This window comes from Myodes glareolus, chromosome 13, assembly GCF_982192425.1.
Source record: "Myodes glareolus chromosome 13, mMyoGla1.1, whole genome shotgun sequence".
NCBI classification, from domain to species: domain Eukaryota; kingdom Metazoa; phylum Chordata; class Mammalia; order Rodentia; family Cricetidae; genus Myodes; species Myodes glareolus.
Window position 1 is genome coordinate 66,643,799 of NC_142038.1, and position 19,088 is coordinate 66,662,886.

At 45.0% G+C, this 19,088-nt stretch overlaps 1 protein-coding gene and 1 long non-coding RNA gene across 2 annotated transcripts in view; one reads left to right on the plus strand and one right to left on the minus strand.

Moving 5' to 3' along the window:
- Positions 1–10,046, minus strand: part of Dsg2 (desmoglein 2) — a 47,058-nt gene extending 37,012 nt beyond the window's left edge. The window contains exon 1 of the mRNA XM_048442674.3: positions 9,891–10,046. Within this exon, the coding sequence (XP_048298631.3) occupies positions 9,891–9,938 (48 nt within the window). The 5' untranslated portion in view covers positions 9,939–10,046. The remainder of the gene's footprint in view (positions 1–9,890) is intronic.
- A 189-nt stretch (positions 10,047–10,235) lies between these two features.
- LOC125405877 (uncharacterized) lies at positions 10,236–15,938 on the plus strand. The gene is made up of 4 exons (XR_007233704.3): positions 10,236–10,386; positions 10,500–10,595; positions 15,113–15,205; positions 15,558–15,938. It is a non-coding gene; the product is annotated as an uncharacterized LOC125405877 (long non-coding RNA).
- Positions 15,939–19,088: the final 3,150 nt, after the last annotated feature.

Genomic DNA, 19,088 nt, shown 5'->3' on the forward strand with positions numbered 1-19,088 from the left:
TTGAGCCATACTGTGCTATACCCAACCTAATCCATTCTATTCTGTTGGGAATTTTTGTATCCAGTGAAGTTCTGTGTCATTATGGTCAGTTCCTAGACAAACCGACAGAAACCTCAAAAAAGCCAAAATAAATTTTCATTCCTTGTGGATTAGCATTCCTAAATTCTTCTCCAAAGACACCCCAATGGCTAGCAAAGGTAAGCTTTTTTAATGTTTAACCTTTTCTACTCTCATTTTCACCATACAGAGATGTGAAGTGTTTTTCACACTTGGGTGCATCCTGATTACAATGAAGACTGCCCCGCCCACCCGGGAGTTCCTGTGCATAGTCCGGGCTTGGTCCAGGGCATGCACATCTCTTCACTCTCCGGGTAACATTATTGCTTCATGGCCTTGAAGGCCAGTTTCAAAATCCACTGCCTAAAATCACAGGCTAGCAAGGGAAGGAGAAAAGATGATGGCCTGAGCCGGGGCAATTTATAAACCAGATAATGAACGCTTTGATGCAGAGACCTGTGTACGGACATGACTCTCAATAATGAAATTCAAGCATTCGGGGTTAGACAAGAAGACTTCACCTTATAAGGGCCAGTTATTATGTGCCATAGGATTGCTTTAGAACGTGTGTGTGTGTGTGTGTGTGTGTGTGTGTGAGAGAGAGAGAGAGAGAGAGAGAGAGAGAGAGGTGTACCAGTGTCTGTGGAGGCCAGAAGGTGTCAGATCCCCAACAGTTGAGAGTTAGTTGTGGAAACCCAACTGATCCTCTTCAAGAACAGTATGTACTCTCAACTGCTGAACCATCTCTCCAGTCCCAAGATTGCTTTCAAAGGTACCTTCTCTCTGGTTTCTATCTCTCCTTCAAGTTTACACCAATCCTGGACATTTGTCATTAAAAATATTACCATTTTATTGCCTCATTTCCTTAACAGCCACAAATGCCTTTGGAATCAGGCAAAACAGAAGTTAAAGTGTGCAGTGTGCTCACTTTATTGGACAAATAAAAACTGTGGGCTCTCTCTCTCTTTTGTTTTTTGTAGATAGTTATCTCTGAAAATTACACTAAAAAAATAAACCAAGGGAAACTGGTCTTCCTCATCTCTGAGGTTAAGAGTGCAGTCTTCTTCCTACCACTAGGTGGCAATGGTCTGCCAGAAAGGCCAACTCCAGGAACCACCGGAAACTGACCCAACAGTTGTCTCCAGAACAGCGGACTGGCAAATGGAAGGGCCTGGAGAGCTACACGAACACGTTCGCAGGAGTCTAGCCATGGAATTAGGTACATTGCTCTCTTGCCCACTATAAGCTTCATGATCACAGGAGAGTGTGAGTGCACCCAGAAGACTGTTTTGCACAAGCACAAATCATGAGTGTTAAGTGTGTGGGAGTCAAGAATTTTCTATTCAGTCTATCTAGGCACTCAATATTTATGCCCCCTCCCCCCAGTTAGCATGGAGAGTAATGGATCTCAGGTGTCATTTTATGCATACATGACTGACTGCACTCTGGTCTACCTTCCTCCTCCACAGTCCAACCCCTTGTTTGTCGTTCCCCTTCTCCCCAAATAGCCCTCACTTTTGCTTTTGTGACATACACCCCATAATTGTTTCCCTTCCCATTTTGTTTAGATTTCCTCATTCCTACACGGCAGAAAAAAACAATGACATCTTGAAATTTATGGGCAAATGGATGTATCTAGAAAACATCATATTGAGTGAGGTAACCCGACCCAGAAAGACAATTATCACATGTACTCACTCATAAGTGGTTTTAGACATAAAACAAAGAAAACCATCCTACAATTCACAATGCCAGAGAACCTAGACAACAATGAGGACCCTAAGAGAGACATACAAGGATCTAATCTACATGGGAAGTAGAAAAAGACAAGAGCTCCTGAGAAAATTGGGAGCATGGGGACCACAGGAGAGGGCATGAGGGGAGGGGAAAGGAGGGAGGGAAAAAATATATAGCTCAATGAAAACAATAAAAAAGAAAAACAAAAGAAAAACTTTTGTGCTCCACAAGAATATCATTTAAATGGAGATTCCATGTGTGGGAAGAAACATGCCATTTTGTTCGAAGTTGGCCTATTTTGCTTAACGCAATGATCTCCAATTTTATTTGCAAATTCTTCAGTGAAATTCAAATTGCTTTGCTAGCTTCTCAAGCACAGGGAGAAACAAGCTCATTTTGAAGGATCATTTCTGTGTCTAAGAAAATTAGTGAGTTTCTAGGCATGCGCAACAAGGACACCACTCTAATGACTAAGAGTTTAGATATAGTTAGGAGAGAATAAGCAAGTCATTCTTCCTCCCAGGACGGAAGGGTCCACAGACCCCCACGGAGGCCCGAGACTCCAGACCAGATAATCCTGACCTCTGTGCCTATGAGATTATTTCAGACATAATCATATCAACAGAAAGTTGTAAGTTAGGCATAGTAAGAGATGAACAACAGCTGTAAAAATGATTTCAATCCTGTACAAAAATAAAAGTTATTTAAATTGTATGCATTGTTTATACCTTGAGTTCTTCATCTAATAGTTTTCTACCATGATTGGCCAAGGAAAACTACAACTTCTGGAACTAAAAGCTGCTGAAGGAGACAGTCTTAACTGTGTGACAACCATCTGCAGACAGAGTTCTGTGGGAGGCAGAAGGTACTTCCTGCTGGCAGGAAGGAGGTGGCAATGGGCGTGGCTTTGGAGAGGGCACAGAACTGGTCTGTGTAGATAGAAGACAAATCAAAAGACAGAGATGTGAAGTCATGCAGAAGAAGTGCTGCCTCCAGAACCCACCGTAAAATGGTGGTAAGGCGAAAACCAGACAAAAGTGGGAAGGACTTTCTCTGATCATGAGGAATGAGTCACCGCCGGCATCAAATGGGGACTTTGCCACTGGGCTTCTGAAGGATTCTCTGCTATTACAGTATGATGAGAAAGGCAGATGACAGTTTGAAGATGAAAGGAATAAGCCAGGAGGAATGGAAGCAGTCCTGGGGTAAGGGAAATGAGACAGGTGGGTGGAGGTTCATCCTTGGTAATGCCCTTGGTGTGGGGGGACAGCACCAGAAGGAGGCATACGAGGACTAAGGCTTACAGGTGAGTGTCTGGAAGGCTGAGTTTTTCAGGATGCATTGGACCTATGTTAAACTAAGATGCTGAGGAAACTGATCAGGGAGCGACAAACAGTGGGGTGCCCAGGTCAGTGATACCCAGCCTGGCCACCCCACCGGCCTCCCAGCCTTCTTACTCCTGTGATCCCAGGGCCTGGACCCTCTCAGCTGCTGCCACCTAGTCCGTCCCAGCTTCTAGCCCCGTGTGATGTCTTCCAAGGAGGCACCCACGACTGTCCTTACATCCTGTTTGTTCAGAAAAAGTGGGTTACAGGCAGAACTCACTAAAGACAAAAAGCCCCAATAAACCATTCCTTCTTTGGATTGCTTCTGTGGGCATGCTACTCACAGCACTGTGAAGCTAAGTAATGTCCTCTCCAGAACACCCACTTGGCAAGAAACCTTTCCGGCCTCTTCCCTAAGCTTGGAGGCCGAAGACCCACATCCTAGGCACCCTTCAGCCTCACAGTCTATGTTAAGGCAACGTGTGATGTGGGGTTTCCATCTGTTTGTTGTCAATATGTTTTATTACCATCGGTTAAGAAAGAAGCTGCTTTGGCCAACGGCTTAGCAAAATAAAGACAGGTGGGAAATCTGAACAGCGGTAAATAGAGAGAGTAGGCAGAGTCAGGGAGATACCTTGAAGATTTTGAAGGAGAAAGATGCCCAAAACTTTATCTGGTAAGCCACAGCCTTGTAGTGATACACAGATTAGCAGAAATGGGTTAATTTAAGATATGAGGTAGCTAGGAATATGCCTAAGCTATTGCCCAAACAGTGTTATAATGAATATAGTTTTTGTGTGATTATTTGGGTCTGAGCAGTCGGGAAACGAATAAGCAGGCTCCACCTACAAAAGTGGACTCCTCTAGCTCCTCCATAGAACAGGCCTGTGGGCTTGTGCTTACTCCTCTCAACCTAGAATGTTCTCCCTCTTTCTGCCAGTCCATCAATTTATAATATTTCATATAAATTTCAGATCAGTTTCTCATATCCTGGCTTGGAGAATCAGAGCTGGGCTGGTTGCTCCTTCTGTCCTGTGGTGATTGCTGCTGTTTTCTGCACACAGTGGGAAGTTCGTCATTTCACTGTACCATTTACGAGACCGTAGGCATCATGCGGGCAGGGCATGTCTGCTTTGCTATAGACTTGTGTCTAGCACGCTGCCTAGCACTAAGTGGTTACACATAGCTGGTTTCTTTTCTTACATGCATTTCTCATCTTACCATGACACCCTGGCACCCCAAATTCCTGCATAGCAATTATCAAACCAATCATCAATGGGTTTTGAAGAAAACAAGCTAAATGTCATACGAGGCATACTTCTGAAATGTTAGGATGAACTGAGCTGGGAAGACGTCTTTCATCATAGGCATATGGTTAAAGAGTGCTCCAAAGCAGCTGGGCTTCAGGCAGCCCTGGGGAAGAAGCCGTTAGTGGGAGGCTTACACACATCTAGCTCATTTGTACTTTCAAATTGTGCTTCTAATTTTGGGGGAACTGGAGAAACGGCTCTGTGGTTAAGAACACTTGCTGCTCTTGCAGAGGACCTGGATTTGGGTCTCAGAGCACAATATGGTGCTTCACAATTGTCTGTAATTCCAGACCCAAAGGACCCAACACCCTCTTCCGGCCTCTGAGCTCTGTATGTATGTAGCGTACTTACAAACATGAAGACACAACGCTCATACACAAAAGAAATAAATCTCTAAAGGCTCTAATTTAATAGAATTTGACCATTTTAAAAGGTATTAACCCAGGGGCCAGCAAGATGGTTCAGCAGTGCTGGTGCTTGGTGCAAGACCAACGTTCTGAGTTTGATCCTTGGAACATGCATTGTAGAAGTAGAGAATGCTTGTTCTCTGACTTCCACATGTACACTGTGGTATACATGTTCACACACACACACACACACACACAGACAGACATAAAACCTTTTGAAGAAAAACTTAAAAATATCAATCTACGTTTGACTTTTTTTTTTCTGTTCTAAAGACAGGGTCTAGTTATGTAATTCAGGCTGGTCTGGAACTTACAACGTAGCCCAGGGTAGCCTGGAACGCATACTCTATTGCCTTAGCCTCCGACGTGCAGTGGTCATGGATGTATACCGCCAAACCTGGCACTAATGTGCAACATTTCGCCCATGTGGGCACTGGCATGCTTTCAAGTATTTTGGGAAATACAGACCAGTAATTCTCACCCTTACACTAGGGTCAACTGGAGTGTCTGCAAATTCATCTTTCTGGACCTCAGCCTTAGACACTTGAGTTTAGCTTCAGAGTTCCTCACCATAAGGGAGAATTTAGACTGGCACAGCCTCATTTTTCAGGTAAAGTCTGTTGACTGAAATTTATAATTAGGAAAACTGTTGGCATTTCCCTATTAACTCATTTTTAGAAAGCAAAACACATGAGCTGTCCTTTTCAAAATTCACAGATATCTGATCATTCCTATGCGCATCAATATTTACCCTGCAATTTGTACTTTATTCTTAAATCTAGGCAATTTAGTTGCATAGCTTGCATAATTATCTAATTGCTGGCAATTTGTGGAGCCCATCTGTTAAATTGGGTACCCTAAAATAAGGTGTTGAGATGTTAATGACTTGCAAACAAGGGTCTGTGCAGATTTAGCTGAGCCCCTGAGGCTGGACCTCACTAAGCAGAACACAAAACCTGGGCACAGACACACAGAGGGGTACAGAGTAACTGTGTGTGAAGAGGGGAGGCTAGAGTGGTAAGCTGCAGAGGGGGAGGGTCAAAGACAGCCCACCAGCTGTCAAATGCTGGAAAGAGGCATGGAGGGGACGCAGGGACCAGGGTCCTACTCACCTTGATGCTGGGCCTCCCAGCTCTAGGACTGGGAGATAGGAAACATTTGCTGTTTCAGGCCACCCAGTTTTAGTACTTTCTTAAAGGCCTGGCGAACCAATATACCTTTAAATCCCTCAGCTCACAGAACATGGGCACCCGTTGAAACCCCCTTCTCCACTGCTACCGGCCCTCTTAGAATGGCTTTAAATGTATACAACATACTGCATTATAAGCCCAAGTATATTAAAATTACTTCAGAATTTATAAACTAAAAGGGTTATAGTAACTTCACATACTTTACTACTGAAACGTGAGTTTAAAGAGTATGCTAGAATTTATTAGTGAAACTTAAAATAAATGGTATCTTGAAATAACCAATATATTAAAATGTTGAGGGGGCTGGAGAGATGGCTCAGAGGTTAAGAGCACTGACAGCTCTTCCGGAGGTCCTGAGTTCAATTTCCAGCAACCACATGGTGGCTCACAACCATCTGTAATGAGATCCGGTGCCCTCTTCTGGCCGGCAGGCATACATGGAGGCTGAACACTGTACATAATAAATAAATCTTTTAAAAAAATGTTGAACCACATTGTGAAGATGCCATAGTTCTGCTAATGTGGACACATCACCACAACTTAAACAAATGCGAAATCTCAGCTAGAGAATACATATGTGCGTAAATTCCCGCATGGGAATATATGTGCACATAAGTCCCCGCATTTGTGAATAAACGTGTACATAAGTCCCCAAATGGAAATACATGTGTACATAAGTCCCCGCATGGGAATACACGTGCACATAAGTTCCCACATTTGGGAATACACGTGCACATAAGTCCCCACATGGGGATACACATGCACATAAATCCCCACATTTGGGAATACACATGTACATAAGTCCCCGCATGGGAATACGCGTGTACATAAATCCCTGCATTTGGGAATACACGTGTACATAGGCTCCCTCATGGGAACACATGTGTACATAAGTACTCACATTTGGGAATACACATGCACATAAGTCCTTGCATGGGAACACACATGTACATAAGTCCCCGCATGGGAACACATGTGCACATATGATCCTGCATTTCCAGACACCACCTGAGTTCTGTCTGTGGATAGCTTCACAGTGAAGGGACCCGGATGAAGAACACTGGAAGTCTCTTGGGTTTTATTCAGAAACTCTCTTTGTCATTTTGACAGATTTGGCCTAAATGTGGCTGACAGTCAACCCTTACTTCGTGGGTGCTACTGAAGGAGCAAGCCAGAGACCGCTGCAGGCTCTGCAGAGACAGCTCAGTGCTCAACATCTGGGCCTGGGCACTCATAGTTGAGCACCCTTAACTGAAATGCTTGGGACCAGATGTGTATCAGATTTCAGTTTCTTTACAGAACCAATACACGGGCAGACTTTACTGACAAAGCTTCTCCAATCCAAAACTCCAGGCTGAAATGCTCTGAAAGCCTAGGATCTTGGGTCACTTTAGGTGAGGACCCGTACTCCCATGGCACTGAGGGAGGCTGCCTGCTGCTCCTCTCCGGGTGCACAGATGCGATGACCTGAGGTTTTGTAGCAGTCTTATTCAGCCTCTGATGAATCCGTGGGTGGCCGGAGGCAAGACACAGACATGAAGCTTCTTACGCGGTCCACTAACAGTGTTCGCTAGATTGTGGGAGCGACAGTATGGCCCCCGACCCCAGCTGAGACAGCTACCTGCATGGCTGGGCCTGTGACTTTGAAATTCCCACAGCTCAAATGGGTGTAGATTTCTGCAATCCTTTTTTCCATATAGAAAAATAACAATTCCATAAACTATAATGTTCTAAAATTAATCCCTTTTGTGTGTGCCTGTGCGTGTGCTCATGTGTTAATATCTCTCTGTGTGTGTGTGTGTGTGTGTGTGTGTGTGTACACTTGTGTGCGCATGGGGTTAACCTCATGGGTCATGTTTCTTAGGAACCACTTTGTCTTTGGGGACAGGGTCTTTCATTAAACCTGGAACTTGCCGAGCTGGCTAGGCCAGTCAACCACCAAGTCCCAGGGAGTATGCCTGTCTCTGCCTCCTCAGCACTGGGATTATAAGGGAACACCTCTACACTAGGTGTTTTTTGGAATGGATTGTGGGAATCGAACTCAGGACCTCTTGCTTGCAGGGCAAACATTTATTCAGCTGAACTCTCTTTAGTTCTAATCCCCCCCCCCCCACCACCAGCAGGCTAGAGTAAATGCTATCACACGCGGCTGAACTGACCAAACTGACTACAACTTACATTCCCTGCTATGAAGGACCCCTTTCCAGCCCTTACCAAAGCATGGCCGGGCCAACGTCGTACAAACTGAGAGCAGAATGCTGGCATGCCTCCTGTTCTTTTCTGTTTGTATATGTATATATATATATATATATATATATATATATGTATAATTTTTTTTGCCTACGCTTCTTGGGTCACCACACCCCTTCGTATTTATATCACAGAAAGCACTCTAGAAATACACAGACTAGCCGGAAGATTCTGTCCCTTTCCAAAGGAGTAGCCCATCACGTCTACGGAAGTAAAAACCTATATAAAATGCTAGGATGGGTACCTTGACCTCACCTGTTCCTCTGGGAGGCTATGAACTGGTGCTTACTATACCATGTGGAAATTAAATGAAGTTTTTTTCCTTATAAGGAGATAATTTGTATCGAACATTCCAGGTGAGCCAACGGCTGTTGGCTTGGTCTTTGAGGGATAAAGTTACTCCTCAGGTCAAAACAAAGCCCAACATTATGTCATAGAAAAATCTCCCGAAAAATGACCTCAACAGCATGGGCAAAGCAAAACCAAAACAGACTGTACCAACAGTTCCTGGTTACCAAGGTGTCGGTGGAAAGTGAGCTCGTTGAAATCTTTGGATTGAATTTACTCATCTTTTTTTCTGGTTTGCCTTTTTAAAAAAATTATTTTCTCCCTCCACCCCCTCTCATCATAATCTCTCTTTATCCCTCCCATCCACCACAACTTTAAATTAATTGTTCAGAGGCAAGAATTTCCAATAGGGTGAAAACACTTGCTTTTTAAATCACAATAATGATGTAGGAAAACGAGGTGTGATTTTTGTATCTAATCTCTCCGAACCTGTTTGTGAAGTCTCGGCGATACGATCCCACACTTGATCAAAACCCAGTGGGCAAATCAATGAAAGTCACAGACATCCCTAAATTGCATGCAATTTTGTTAGCTAACAAACAAACAAACGAACGAACTCAGCCATTTAAAATCCAAGTTGATCATAGAAACCAAACGTAAGAGAAATCTAGACCTTGGGTTAGGGCCCTGCCTCTAGTGCGGAAAGCCCTTTTCTTTAAAAGGGTCGTTTCTGAAAAACCACTTTGATGGAGTTGGCTTCGATTTCCCTCTAAATTACAAAAGCTATTAAATATGTTCATGTTAATACCGGGAAAGTGCTAACCGATCAGGCGAGTGACCAAAGCTCCTGGAAACTTTAAGCTTTGAAGACACCACTTTTAAAGCAGGTATTTTTAGTTGCCGTTTTTCACTCTAGGAACTCAGGTGTTTCCTGGTTTCCCGGTTCACGGAGTTCCTAGCTGCAGGAGCTGGGAAACTGCGGGAACTTTAGCAAACTTGAAAGAGGGTGCGCATGAGGCTTCCCACTGCCTCCATGTTTCCCAATCCAGAAGGCTCCAAACCAAGTCCCGAGCCCCCAGGAAGGAAGTCCCTGCCCTTGGGCTCAAAGCACCCACAGATCACAGTTAGATAGGTCACTAGGGCCTGAATGGGACGGTCAAAGAGAGAGTGATTGCGTGTGAATTCTGCCCACTCTGCTCGCCGCAGGTCGGGCCCAGTGCTGTCCCACCTCGGGGACGCCGCAGGTCGGGCCCAATGATGTGCCACCGCGGGGACACCGGGTGCGTTCCTGGCTGGGGCGCCGGGGGCGGGGGTCACTGTACTTACCAGCAACAGCAGCAGCAGGGCGCACTGGCCGCCCGGGCTCCGCGCCATCGCCTCGCTCCGCCGCACCCTCGCCTCCGGACCTCGCCGGCGCCCTGCGGATCCTTCAGACCAGGTCCCACCCGAGGCCGCCCCTCTCCGCCTCAGCCCTGCCCGGGGTGCGGTTCCAGGTGTGGCCGGGTCAGAAAGGGTAGCCGGGGGCCGGCCCGCGAGCCTGGAGGTGGGGAATGCGCTCCGCGGGGAGGTGCGAGCCAGTTCCCGCCCTCCGCACCTGGGGCGGTGACGTCCCGCGCTGGGGACCTTGAGTAGCTGGCCCCGCCCCGTCGTGCCTCCTGCCTGATCTCCCCCCCCCCCAACCCTTCCTCTGGGATCAGCTCGAGTAGAGAACTTTCTAGCAGCCTGTCCAGACCCCAGGACACAGGGTCTAAGGAGCGGGACTCGGAACCCACGATCGCAAGGCTGCTGTGGAAACCGGCTGGCGGTGCAGGAATGGGCGCAGGTGGCGACGGGGAGACACGCGGGACACGTGGCGTGGGGCCTGCTGTTGGGAGCGAGGCTTCAGCAGTGTCCTTCTAAGGGCTTCTCACTCATCTCTGTGGCCCTTTCCAGCAGGTTTGCAACTTTTCTGGCGCAGCGAGGAGACCTAGAAGGCCGTAGAAGGCTCACATAGCAGGGCAACAGAGACAGGTCTTTGTCCTGCTGAACTCGGTTAGTAACATCCAATACAGTGAGCTGCAGTAGGAATAAAATCACAAAATGTTTATGAATCTTTCTGCAGTAGCCAGCACTTCAGGACTCAGTGATAGCTGTTAAAATTAATACAATATTATTGAAAGAGTAAGTGAGTAAATGTTAAACTGAACTCTATTGCTATACTGTTATTCTAATTACTATTATTTTTAGACATAGTCTCACTTGTAACCCAGGCCCATCTCAGACTTGAGATCCTCTTGCCCCATTCTCCCTGTCCAGTTCTGTGATTACAAGTGTGTTACCAGGTCTGGTTAAATGAATTCTTGAAAAGCAGAAACTGAATATGGGTGTCCAGACACTGAAGTCAGCACAGGTTAGAAAAATCCCCTTTGGCACATAAGAAGTAAAGTATTATGGAAAACACTCAGGTAAATCTGAATATATGTACATTAATTATCTGCACAAATATATTTTGAACTAACAGTACAGCATCTAAAGAAAGGTGTTTGCCATAATCTTTTGCCGATGGGGGCTTTGTAAGTTTTAATTTTCACATCTTATTAACTCTTCTGTTTATTTCTGGTTGATATCGCAGTAGTGGAAGATCCTCTATGCGCAGAGGGCTGATGGGAAACTGGAGCCGCTAAATTTAGCTCAAGCAGCCGAGTTACTGCTATAGTCACAAGAGGCTCCCTCTTTTCTCTGAGGATCCCCTACTCTTTGCCCCTTAGTTTCAAAATGACACTTTTCACAGTGCAATACCATCCTTAACTATGTTATTGTCAGCCCCTTCTCCCGAGTCTGCAAAGACGCCCTATGAGCTGAGAAGCACATCCTCTTGCTTATAGAGTTTGGTCACTGGCCGACTTACCCTGTTTTGCATATGGTGGTCGGTAGATGAGCTGGTGACAGAGGAGTTTCTGCTCACTGTCCTCGGCAGTGGAGTGGACCCCTCTGCCCGGTTACACAGGTAAATGTTGAGAGAAGAGTGTCTTTCAGTTTCTATGCCTTCCTCTTGAACTAGCTGTGGGCACTCCATAACCTGCGGTAATACCCATGCTTCACAATACTGGAAGAACTAATCCGAGACAGCAGGACTTACCAAAATGTCTGCCGACCTTCCCAGGGAGCTTCCTCTCAGCTCTACCGAAGAGCGCTCTTGCCTGTGAGCCCTGTAGACATGTATTTACGCTTCATTATCAAGACCGCAGGAACTGTTTCCTAATGAAGATAATTGTAGCTTCAGTGTAAGGACTAGTGAATGCAGATTTTATTTCTGTTGAATTATTCAACAGCCTATGGGACTGTCAAAGTAAGGCTTCAGGCAGCATTCCTCTATAAGGTTCTATCCCAGGACCTGAGAGGTGCCAGTCCTACCTGTACCGTGTGATGTCATCACTTTGCCAATTCTGAGAGGGGACTTTCTGAGAACCAGATAATTCATATCTACCTCTTTAGCCCCTGATTTCTTCACACCTGGATGATGTTAAACTTATTTAATAAATCTCTGCATATAAAGCTAAGTGCGGTCCTTTCCAATGAAGCAGTAAGATGACTGTGGGATAATGGAAATGTTGACAAGATGTGAAAATTTTAACTCCTAGGCTCCTCCCTATCTAAAGTAATTTAGATTATGGTACACTCATTTTCTTTACATGCTTAAGTTCATTAGCCCAAAACATATTTTGTTCCAATAACTATATTCAAATCTGTTGAAATTGGCCTGGAGAAGTGACTCAGTGGTTAAGACTGCTTGTTGCTTTTGCAGAAGAGCCAGGTTTGGTTCCCAGCACATACATGGTAGATCACAACCATTTGTCACGCCAATTCCTGGGGGTTCATCTCCCTCTTTTGATCTCTCTGGATACCAGGCACACACATGGTGCACATGTATACACACAGGCAAAGCATTCAACCACACACACACACACACACACACACACACACACACACACAAGCATTAAAATTCGCCTGTTTTCCACAGTGGGGATGATGGTACTTTCTAAGTGATTAGTTTTGGGTTCACTCCTAATATCACCTAAAATAAACATTTTAAAGGTCAATTAAAAATTAGTGTATCTCCTCCCTACCGTCACTGCCTCCTCTTCCCACCACTTGGTCTCTTTTTATTATTGACGTCTTTTAGCTAAAGGTCAAATAGCTAATCTGGCCATGTAATTCCATTGACAAGCCTTCTAATTATTAGAGTTAATCTTTGAGACTTTAAAAGCCCAACTTGGCTGTTGTTGTAAGAAAATACTTCCCCAGAAAATCATGTAAGGCACAAAGTTGTTGTGGTCAGTAGGCTTACCCACAGAATTCTGATTTATATTTGTGGGGGAAGGAATGGTCAATTAATCTCTCTTTCTCTAATTCTCTCCCCCCTTTTACTTATTAAACATGATTTTACACTTATTTTGTCATTGTGTGTGTTGGCGGAGGTGCGTGTGCCAAGGCTGGAAGTAGAGGACACGCATATGGAGTCGGGGGATGGCGTGTGGGTTCCTGGGAGAACTGGGGTCCCCAGGCTCGGCAGCCACATCTTTACTCTCTGAGCCATCTTGCCTGCTCTTTCTTAGCCCTTCCCTGCCTGTTCATACAATGATGTGTCTTTTGAGGTGCGTTTTCATTTCCTTCTTCTTCCCTGACACCAGGCATAATCTGCAGCCATTTCTAGTGGGCAGATCGGCCACAGTCTTTCTTTCTAAGCTTCAAACACGAGCCATTACTACACATGTGGATATTGCCTGGGAACCTCAAACAACCATGATGATGTGGCAGAGCTGTCACCTCAGCGCACCGACAGAGAAGGATGTGCTCATTCTTCATTTGCTTGTTAGAGTGAGTGGTGGCCTTGTCACCTAGCTACCCAAGCCGGACCCTCTCTATCATCCCCAATCTCTCATTAGGACTCCCGAATCCACAGCGAATCATACTCCCTGTGTGGAGCAGCAATCGCTGTGATCTGACCCAGGTCAGCTGCTCTCCCATCCCGCTGTCTGAAGACTGTTAGTTCCGTAAGACAGCGACTCAGCCCTAGTTAGTTTCATAGGGGAAGAGTGATAAAAATTCGTTGGACCTAGCCTGCAGACCAGAAGTAATTAATTATAAGTGAAAAATGAGTATTATGAAGGAAAATGCTTTGAGTACCCATCGTTAGTGAAATGATAGGTTAGTTAGAAAAAGCTGGTCTGTGATGTGTGTTTCTTCTCTCTCTTCTCTTCTCTTCTTCTTCTCTTCTCACATACGCGCGCACGTATGTGAATGTAATCACATGCATGTACATGTGATCTGTGTATGTGTGTTTCCTCAGCAACCCTGCAGCCAAACAGAGAAGGTGTGAGTCAGGTTGTGGAGCACTCTGGCTGATGGCTGAGAGATTTAAGTATCCAGGATATACATGGAACTGAGTGTGGCTGGGAGTGGGAGGGAGGGGTGATGCCGTCAGAGTTCAGCAGCCAACTGAGAACAGAGTTCATCACCCTGAAGGTGGAGAAGTTAACAGAATTATCCTTCCTCTCAGTCCGGGCGAAGGAGCTGTGTCCTATGCCCCAGAGGCCAAGGAATGAGCGTCAGACACGTCATAGCTGGGTCTTGAAGTTTCTGGATTCCCTCACTTTTTGGACCAGCAGCCAAATGCAGCAGCTTAGGAAGTGAGAAGGAAGCACTGTAGGCTATGGGCTGCTAATGGAAAGGTGGGTGGAGAGGTAAAGTCAGCAGAGGGAGAGCTGGCAGAGCTCAGAGGAGGCAGCAACACTGTTAATAAACAGTCGGCACCCGGCAGGCAGACGCAGCCCTGAGCACGGGCGAGGACACCAATCTTTGAGAACGACATAGTCCACCGCAGTGAGCTGGTGCCTCACTCACCAGTTCCCCATAGGTTCTTCTGTGTGAGTCAGCACCCTAGGACCCATGACTGTGGGGACAGAGTCCCTTAACCTAAGTATTTTAAGGAAACTGTTAGTTGATCATGAGGAAGAGAAGAAACAGAAAAAGATGCAAAAGTAACAAAGAGTAATTTGTGCAGTGGGGGACAAAACATTTACTCTTGGGTCAAAGTATTTTCCGGTGCGACCGAAATGTGATCAAGATGTACACAGAGCGGGCCTGGGAAAGCCCAGGCAGGTGGTACTGCCCTCCCCGCCTGACACTCCCTCCCTCTGAGTCATGCCTGCTGAAGACTCCCTTGGCACCCAGTGAGTGCTGTGGGGAGGTGGCATGTTCTGCGTGTGACTCTGCCTCCTCAAATATGCCCCCTGTGCTCCACCTCATCTCAGAGCCTTTGTTCCCAGTGACTTTTCCCTTCGCACGATCTGTGCTGTTAATTTCTTCATTCTTCACTTTCTTTGTCCTCAGACTTTATCTTCTCGATAAATTCCTTCTCTGCCCCATGGCTTTAATGGTGTCACTGCCCCTCTTCATGCTTCTCTGTGCCCTGTTTCTCCTTGGCACATCGCATCCTCACAGGTTATATTTCTCTTACTATGTTGTCCAGAATGCAAATTGTGTATGGTTTCTCTGTGTGTTTCTAGTTTTTCTTGGAAAAACGCAACTGTGAAAAACACATGAATATGAGAAGGAGCTTGCAGAGAGAAGTTCCCAGGAGTGGGAGGAAAGCAGTGGAGGTGAGGGATTGAGAGTTCGCAGAAGCCGCTGTGTGCATCCTTGAAAACGTCAAAGAACAAATTTAATCAGAAATTTAAACAGGTGGACTCATCCAGTAACTATTAGTTAAATGTATGAATGAAGAAGTGAATAGGTTTTTGAAGTTTTTTTGGAAAATGTGTGCATACATGTGTGTGTGTGTGTGTGTGTGTGTGTGTGTGTGTGTGTGTGTGGTGTAATAAGGGCAAAGTGGGAAAGAGCAAGAAGATATCAGTTTCTTGGAGCTTATGGGTAACTCTCCAAATGAGGGGGGGTGTGGTTGAACCTCGTTCACAAAGGACAAAATTTTCTGACTTCCGCTTTTGTTCAAAGGTGACTGTGAAGCTGGGAAGCTTAGAAGCCACTGGCAAGCATCTCTGTGTCCACCCGAAGTCTGACAGTCAATCGTGATTGTCCATTAGACAGGACATAGTGTCACCATGGAAACTCACCTCTGAGCTTGTGTATGAGTGGTTCCAAAAGATCTAACAGAGGAGGGTCACCTGACCCAGCATGTGGGTAGCACCATCCTACTGGCTGGAGTCCCAGACTGAACAACAAGCGAGGGTAGCCAGTACCAGCTTTCAGTCTCTCAACTTCCTGTCTGGGTGTGCAATGTGACCAGATGCCTCATGCTCCTGCCTCAATGCCTTCCCTACCATGACAGACCATGCTCTTATGCTGCGAACCAAAATAAACTCTTCCTTAGTTGCTTGCCTTTGTCAGGTATCATGCTACAGCAAGGAGAGAAGCAGCCAACACCCAGGAGGACAGAATGAGAAAACATGAGCAATCGGGAAAGTCCCCTTCCATCTGGTACCAAGCAGAACAGACCTTCATTACAGGAATTCACTACGAGAAAGGTTGATTTTATCCACTCATGGTCAATCTATGGCTTTGGTTTTGCCCTGGGATTGTTTATGGGAATTCTTAGAGAGATAAAGTCACCAGTGGTGGTCAGGAATGAGAGGAGGGTGTCCTTGGCTGCTGACAGTGGCCTGGAATCCATCTGTAGTCTGACAAAGTAGGGTTTTATGGGAGGCCAACTGCAGTGTTTATAGAAAGCATTCAATAGAAACAAACCACTACTGAGCAAAGATGACTAATGGGTCCATAGAAACACACAGAAAGAAACCCTCAGAAGACGAAAAGAAATTTCTTGGATATTTCATTCACTTGCACACAGATAAGTAGCATTTTTCTATATAACAAAAACCACACCAACCAATCATCTACCAACCACAAAACAACAACAAAAGAACGAAAACAATAGCAACAAAAAGCTAAATAGATGCCATGAGAAAGCTTTGGAATACAACCCCAGAAGGTCTTGACAAAATCATGTTGGGTTGAAATCTTGAAATGACCTATCGTGATGGCTTAGATCATAGAACAAACACACAAAAATCTCAAAACTAAACCTCCCAAGGCCTTAAAGGAAATACTTATTTTAATCCACTTTAAAGATCGTTTTAAAATATGCAAACATGAATGTGATCTCTTTAGAATGTTGATGCTGGTTGAGCTGATATGTAACCCTCACGTTCAGAAGTCCGTGGATGGTTGACTCTGTTAAGATGCTTAGAGTGCAGTTAAGGGTGTGCAATGGTGATGGTTCTTCTGGGAGCCTAGCGATGCTAGGAGGTGTGCCTTGTAGGCCCCAGGATTGAGTCTGAAAACAAAGATGTCGCTGGCTTGCATTCTTAGGAGGAGGTAGGAGGCAGATCCCACCAGGATATGAGAGAAAAGTGTCCATGTGTGCTTGTCCTTGGGAGGGCAAGAGCTTGTTCCTCCAGGGAAGACAGGGAAAGCGTTGCTGTGGAGGTTATTTGCACCAACTGTTCTGACTGAAATGATTTTCATGACTTCCAGTTTGACATTGTGAGTGGCATTTCTATCTAGTAACTCTACTTCCGTAGCAAAAGTAATTGAGGACCTCAGAGCAGGAAAAATGGCAGTTTAAGTCAAGTCCACTTCTGTGATAAACACACAGGGAGTGGGGATGCTGAATCTGCCTTTTATATACTATTTGGGAAGGGCATCAGAACCTTGTTCAGCATCTCAGAAGAGTGGTTTTGGTTTTTCGAGCCTGGGTTTCTTCGTGTTGACCTGACTGTCCTGGAACTCACTTGGCACACCAGGCTGGCCTCAGACTCTGCCTGAGTGCTGGGATTAAAGGTTAGCCATCCCCCATATTCAGAAGAGTTTTTAAAATTTGTTTTGTTAGCGTTATTACAGCTTTGTTTTTGTGAAATTGTTTGGTTTTCATAACTTCTAGTTCTTCCTCAAAGTAGAGATTTTATCAAAAAGGAATTATGTTCAAATATTAAGCAACCAATGAAACAAAAACTTGATACAGGGTCTGGGGATGTAGCTCAGTTGATCGAATGTTTGCCTTGCGTGCACAGAGCCCTGAGTTTTCCCCAGAACCACATGAAGTCTGTGTCGTGGAGTACACCCGCAGTCCCAGCACTGTGGAGGTAGAATTAGGAGGATCAGAAGTTCAAGGTCGTTTTTGGCTTTGTAATGAGTTCCAGGCTAGCTTGGGATACATGAGGCCTTTCTAAAAAGGAAAGGTCTTATACAGAGGAAGGGAAGTTTTATACAAAACAAATACATGGGAAAGCGTTTTACTTCATAATCATAATAACTCTTACTAGCTTGTAGAAGGATATTGTGGTTAATTTTCAATACAAATCATAATGTTTATTACAAACATGACTGTATAGCTTGAAAGGTAATCTGTCATTTAGCAAGGTAATTGTCAGTTAACTTCTCCATAATTTTCTATTTCACCCGCTACCAGATTGTCTCTCTTAACTTTTACTGAAGCAATAATATCTAAGTGATGTCAGACCTTTGGAATGAGTCACATGGGTTTCATGCAAATTCAGCTACAATAGAGGGGAGCCTGACAACAAAAACTTGTTTTGATTAATTTTCCAATGGGTATGTAGGAGAAAGAAAGTCTGCCATTATTTTTATTTCTTAATGTTGGGATTAGAGCTGTCATCTAAATTAATTGGTTAATTGGATGTCAAGTGAACAGGTTAAGCAGAGCAGTATTTCAGGGAAGCCTTGGAGTTAAACAGACAGAAATCCATATGAGGCTGTATGTGAAGAACTCTGTGGTCACTAAGAGCAGGTGAGTTTCCATTGGTTAGCCCTGTGAGACAATCAGCCTGTCTCAGAATTTTTAGTAGATGCTGTGGTGTTTTCAAAGGAAATGGTCTCTAAAGGGAGTGGCAATATTTGGAGGAGGTGTGTCCTTGTTGGAGGAAGTGGGTCATTGTGGGGGTGTGCTTTGAGGTCTCCTATGCTCAAGCTGTGCCCAGTGTGGAACACAGTTCACTTCCTGTTTTCTCCAGATCACGATGTAGAACTCTAAGCTCCTTCAGCAGCACCATGTCTGCCTGTAAGCCTTCATGTCCTGCCATGATGATAATGGACCAAACCTCTGAAACTGTAAGCAAGCCCTATTAAATGTTTTCCTTTATAAGGGTTGCCATGGTTATGGTGTCTCTTCACAGCAGTAGAAACCCTAACTAAGACATCATCTTAAGAACAAAGTAAAAACATGCAGCAGAGGATGATTGTTGTCCTAGAAAAGATACCCTGAGTTTCAGTTTAGAATTTGGCAGGATATTGAAAATGACCACTTTCTCCCAATAGAAGATAGTCAAATCTGATTTCTTTTTATTGTTTTGTTTTAAAAATTTTATTTATTTATTATGTATACAGTGTTCTGACTGCATGTTTGCCTGTGGGCAAGAAAAGAGCACTGTATCTCATTACTGATGGTTGTGAGCCACCGTGTGGTTGTTGGGAATTGAACTCAGGACATTTGGAAGCGCAGCCAGTGCT